General features: G+C 47.1%; 1 protein-coding gene across 1 annotated transcript; it reads left to right on the forward strand.

The window, feature by feature from the left end:
• The first annotated feature begins 395 nt into the window (after positions 1-395).
• Positions 396-5,049, forward strand: LOC141517358 (claudin-23-like). The gene has a single exon (XM_074228306.1). It carries the CDS (start codon positions 942-944, stop codon positions 1,770-1,772), a length of 831 nt encoding a protein of 276 aa, XP_074084407.1. The 5' UTR covers positions 396-941; the 3' UTR covers positions 1,773-5,049.
• The last annotated feature ends 876 nt before the right edge of the window (positions 5,050-5,925 follow it).

A 5,925-nucleotide genomic window follows, 5' to 3' on the forward strand; every position in this document is an offset into this window, starting at 1 on the left:
ATTGTGGATCACTGGACCTTCCCCATAGATTTCCCAGGGTAGCTTTGAGGTTCAAAAAGAGACACTGACGGCTTTTAAAGTGCCGTCGAAATGCCAGGAATTCTTATTCCTAGTTCCGACAATCTGGGACTCCTTGTATGTGAACTGCTCTGAGATGGCCAAAGAGAGCGCTTGAGATACATTCAGCGACAACATTGCTATTTGTTCGTTTTGCTTGTCCTTTCTAAAAACAAACTATTGGAAGGCTTAGAGAATTTTCCAGTTCTTTCCCCCACCCCTGGCCCCTCTCCACATCCACTTAGAAGGGGAGAAAAGGAAACAAAAGGCTCTCTGACGCTATAGGACTTCTAACCGCAGAGCTGCCAAGGGGGCGGCGCGCTTCAGGACCATGGAAACCCTGGAGCGCCCTGTCTTGGTGAAGGAGCCTAGAATGCGCCTCTGCCCAAGGACAGTGGCGGAGGGGTGGGAAGAAGCTGGAAGGGCAGGCAGGGACCCGGAGCGGCCAGAAGGAGCGGACTCTCCGAGACCCCTGTCCAAGGTGCAAGGGCGGGCCCGGTGGCTGCTTCCTGTTTGGCCCTTCCAGGGCAGTCCCTCCTGGGCCCGGCGGTTGTGGAGTTTCGGTGAGACCACCTGGGTTCTGGTTTCACTTTGGGCGGGCGGAGCTTGGCGCTGGAGGAAGGAGAAGAGGGAGGAGAAAGAGGGGGGAGGGCAGGGGAGGAGCAAGGCGTAGACAGGACTGACCTGATCGCCCAGATCCGGGTGTTCGGCTCCCTGAAGGCAGCGCGGGGCCAGGGGCGCACCGACCCCCTGGGGAAGCTTCCTCCTCGGGCCAGCAGCCAGAACCCGGGCCCTAGGACACCAGGGGCACATCCTCCCCCTCTGGGTTCCGCAGGCTCGGACAAGCGTCCTGCCCCCCAAGGGGGCCGCCAGCAGCCACCGAGATGAGGACGCCGGTGGCCATGACCCTGGGCATGGTGCTGGCGCCCTGCGGCTTACTCCTCTATCTGGTGTGCACCCTGACGCCGGGGTGGCGGCAGGCCACAGGTTTCCTGGATCTGCCCATTAATGTGGTGGTGACCCAGGGACTGTGGGACACGTGTAAGGAGCAGAGCAGCCTGGAGAGGGAGTGCGGGCTGCCCGACGAGCTGGGCTACTACGCGGCCGAGCCGGTGCGGGCGGCGCGCGGGCTGACCATCAGCGGGCTGGCCACCACGGCCGTCGGGCTGCTGCTGGCCTCGCTGGGGGTGCGCTGCTGGCGCTCCAAGCCCCGCGCCTGGCTGGCCGGCGCCTCGGGGCTGGTGCTCTTCGCAGCCGGCCTCCTGGGCCTCATCCCCGTGGCCTGGTACAGCCACTTTCTGCAGAACCGCACGGTCCTGCCCGCGAAGCCCTTGCCCGTCCAGCTGCGCGTCGGCTACAGCCTGGTGCTCGGCTTCCTGGGCAGCTGCCTGCTGCTAGTGGGGGGCTTCTCCCTGGCCCTCAGCTTCGCCCAGGTCTGCCAGGACTGTGCCTGGCGCCCCAAGGCGGACCCCAGGCCGCGCAGCAGCAGCCTGAACACGGTGTATGTCCAATGGCCCGAAGCTCCCACCATCCCGCCCTTGTCCCCGCGCCCCCAGGCCCGGCTGCAGCCCCAGGTTGACCCAAAGCCCGGAGTGGGCTTCAGAATGCCTCGACCAGGAGCCTACGCGAACCCCGAGAATGTCCTGAAGGGGGAGCTAAGCAGTGGCGGGTACGGTGACTCCAGTAGCACCCTGCCCTGCGACTCAGACTTGTAACTGCTTCCCCCCACCCTTTGCCTGGATTCCTGCTCCTGGCCCTGCTCAGATGAACCCTGGGGAAGCCTTCCCTGGGAACACTGGAACACCGGGACTTTCCTTTCAGTCAGCTTCCCGCACTGGCTCCTACTGCTCTGGAGAGGAGTCCCGTTTGGGGGGGCCGAGGGTTTTCACGGAATGTTCAGGCTAGGGGAGACCTTAGAAGCAAGTCAAGTCATTTCCTAGACGCATCTGGGTGGAACATTGGCTAGAGTGGAGGGCCTGGAGTCAGGACATCGGACCAGCTCTGCCAGCCTGGTCAAGTCACTGAGGATCAAATAGTGTTTCTAAGGCACTTTCCAAAGTTTCCAGCACTCTCTCCATGCCAGCTAAGATTCATATCACTTGCTCATCTCAACAGGAGGCCAGAGAGTAGAACAGCTCCTAAGTGACAGATGGGGAGACTAGAATCTGGGACTCTGAGTGATCTGCTTCCTGGGATCCTGACTCTTTGGTGCTCAAAGAGTGTTTGAAACTTTTAAAAACCCAGAGACTCTTGGACACCTTTAGATCTGACTTGGAGGCTTAATTGTGGTAATTTGATTCATCATGTTGTCACCCACCTGTCCTGTTGCTTTACATTCAATACTGATACTGTACCGAATCAAAGAATAACTTAGAGTTTATACCTGGGGGACCAGATGGGGGGAAAAATGAGAATAAGAAGGCAACAATGATGCTCAGAGTCACACAAAAGAAGCAATTTGGCACTGGGTCTGAAGTCAGGAATATCTAAGTTCAAATCTGACCTTCGATAGCTAGTAACTGTCTAAAGTGAATAATGACTCTATGCTTCAGTTTCCTTCACTGTGGAATAAGTGAATTGGACTCAGTAGCATCTATGATCTCTGTCAAGCTCTAAATCTGTGGTCCAAAGATGAAAGTTAGCCAAGAGTACCGACAAACTTGCAATTTGTGGATAATGACACAGACTGGCTTAACTCATATCCACACCTCTCTATAACCCTGTTTAACTCAGACCTCTCTTCCCATCATCCACTGGCAGCCTGGCCATGGGGATTATAGCATTTTGTTTTATGGAAGTCTTGATATGACTTCATATCAAGACAGTTGTTGAGGAGAGTGAGTGACAGGTTTTTTTAAATAATTTTTTTTCTTGTAGAACTAAAGATGCAAACCACTAAAAACTACAAAATGCAGATAAGCCTATCATTCATATCTTAATATTTTATAAACCAAATCTGTTCTACCTAAACTGTGCCAGCATGAATTTTGTTCTTATCTGCTATGTCAGCCCTTATTGCCAATATCAGTACTTCTTCCCTTACCACCTCAACTGTATCCTGTACTTTTCATTCAGGAATTTTTCTGGTCTGCATAAAAGGGGGTTCAGGAGGAGGTACAAGTCCCCTTATTCCAAAGTTGTTGTTTTGGGACTAGGTTTCAGATGAATTTCTATTCAAAACAAAGGCAAGCATCTGAAAAAAATAATTGCACAGGCATGTTTCTAAAATGTTTGTAGAACCTTTGTAGGGAGTCTCTCATTGTACCTTTAATCCTTGGTCACCATCTCCACAGTGGGAGGACAGAACAGGAAGTTCTGGCACAACTGACCCAGAACATAAGAGATAGGAGCCCCTTAACACAGATAATAGTCTCCCAAGTCAGTCTGACTTCCAAGAAGTCCCTCCCCTTGACAGTATGACAAGAAGCTTTATCACAGTCTCTTATAGACAAATGCTACTTAGAAATGGAGGTAATTGGTCTTACTTATCAGGCTCTCTAGTTCCCCTGAAAATGAGAAAGTAAAGCATATGTAGTTATGCAAAACAATTTGCTGGTCTTCTTTTTCTCTCTTGTATTGTTGTACAGAGAGGTATCAATTTCCCCTTAAGTACCAATTTGGCTGCATCTCCACCTATTTTGGTGTGTTGTCCCATCCTTGTATAGTAGATACACTGCTAGAACAGAGTTTGAAAGGATCATGAGTTGGGGGCAAAGCCCCGGATCAAAGTGAGACTTTGTCCCAAGAAGGTTTCTCTGAGTTCTTTTCCAGTCCTTGTACTGCCTGCCCTCAGCTTTGGTCAGATTACATAATAAACTTTTGTAAAAACTTATTTATTTATTTATTTGTTTTTAGTTTTAGCAAGGCAAATAGTGTTAAGTAGCTTGCCCAAGGCCACACAGCTAGGTCATTATTAAGTGTCTGAGGCCGGATTTGAACTCAGGTCCTCCTGACTCTAGGGCTGGTACTCTATCCACTGCACCACCCAGCCACTCCTACATAATGAACTTTTAAAAAAGAGTATAATTCCTTATATTCCTCTTATGTGAAACACATCCAGACATCTATTAGTGGACTTCGTCTATATATGGATGTGCTGGGAAGGACATGATGATCTATGTCCTTCCTTCTTGAAGAAGACCATGCCATCAGAGAGATGATGCCATGACTAAGAAGTGAATTGTATTTACGTGAGGGTATGCTGTGCAAAGTCACCAGCCTCACTTTTTCCTCCAAAGCCATCTGAGTTCAGTGACCAGATAATAGATCAGGACAACTGGAAATGGTCCTGGATGTAGTAGGAAACCCTTCCTTTTAAAGCTGTTTTTTTCCAGGTCACAATTTTACTGAGAAAACACCCATCTGGTGATGAGGGTTAGTTAAGAGAGGAAAAGAAGCCAAGAATGACTACTTCCAAAAAAAATAAGCTGGGAATGTAAGACCTTGATGGTTTCTCAGTGATTAAGGCAGGCAAGAAAGAAAAAAAGAAAAAGTGCTTCTTTTGCATATACACCCCCCCAATAAAAGAAGTCAGTCTGGTGTTTAGGACACAGCATGTTCTCCAAAAGCAATTGGATGAGATATTGGATATTGAGACAGACTCTCAAAAGGTATTTCAATAGCAAAGGTCTTTTTCATACCCATAATTCAGGAAGCTACAGCCAGTGGAAACAGTATCACAGAATCAGATAGAATCTATAGAATTAGAAAATTCTCAGAGGACAATTAGACCAATCCAAGATGAGAAAAGATTGCCTTTACATCACAAAGGGAAAATGGTCATCCAGCTTCCACTGAAAAAGAAGAACCAAATTATTCTCTCTCTCTCTCTCTCTCTCTCTCTCTCTCTCTCTCTCTCTCTCTCTCTCTCTCTCTCTCTCTCACACACACACACACACACACACACACACTCACTCACTTTTAATCAGTAGGTACTGTCCCAGTGGGGAAGCACTTCTCCACTATGTCCTTATTGGAGAACATTCCAATTCTTTCTCCCCATTCACAGAAAGTAAGAAATAAAAAAATCCATTTATACATATGCAGTTATGTAAAGCAATTGTTGATCTTTTTCTCTCTTGTATTTATGTAAGTGTCTAGAGAGAGAGGTATAAATTTTTCCCTAAGTGAGAATTTGGCTGCATATGTTGTCCTACCTTGTCATTCTCTTTAATGAATTGATGGTGTCTCAGATTTGTTTCTTGACCCACTCATTAGGATTAGATTATTTAGTTTCCCCATTCATTTTTCTCCTATGCTGCCAAGGCCCTTGACTGAATACAATTTTTATTGCCTTAAGGTCTGAAAAGAATGCATTTAATATTTCTGCTTTTCTGCATTTGTTTGTGGTGGTTTTTTGCCCTAAGACATGCTCAGTTTTTATGAGGGTACCATTAACAGCTGAAAAAAATCCAAAATAGGTGCAATTTTTCCCTTCAGAGGTCTTATATTTATTTTTTAATTTATTTTAATTACTAATTTTAGTCATCTCTTTAATTTCTTTGTTGTTTATTTTATGATTTTATGCTGTTATATTTATATGGCAAAATGAGTTCCCCACTAGTGTAATTTTGTTGTCTATCCCTCCCCTAACTCAGCACTTTTCCTTTAAGAATTTAGATGATCTGTCTTTTGGTACCTATATATTTAGCATTGATATTACTCCATTGTCTATGGTATATTTGAACAACATATCATTTTCCAGATAACTTATTTAATAAGTTCTGTTCTTGAGATCATAATTACTAATCTGATGTTTTTAGTGTAGCTGAAACATCAGAGACTCTGCTCCAGCCCCTTCTGTAAACTCTATGTCTTTTCCTTTGAGTGAGAGAGGGAAGTTTATTCCATCCATGGTTGTGATTGCTA

The sequence above is a fragment of the Macrotis lagotis genome, chromosome 3 (genome assembly GCF_037893015.1).
Source record: "Macrotis lagotis isolate mMagLag1 chromosome 3, bilby.v1.9.chrom.fasta, whole genome shotgun sequence".
NCBI lineage: Eukaryota > Metazoa > Chordata > Mammalia > Peramelemorphia > Peramelidae > Macrotis > Macrotis lagotis.

Bases quoted from the DNA above. Each gene is read 5' to 3' on its own strand.
- LOC141517358 (XM_074228306.1), top strand. From the start codon at position 942: ATGAGGACGCCGGTGGCCATGACCCTGGGCATGGTGCTGGCGCCCTGC.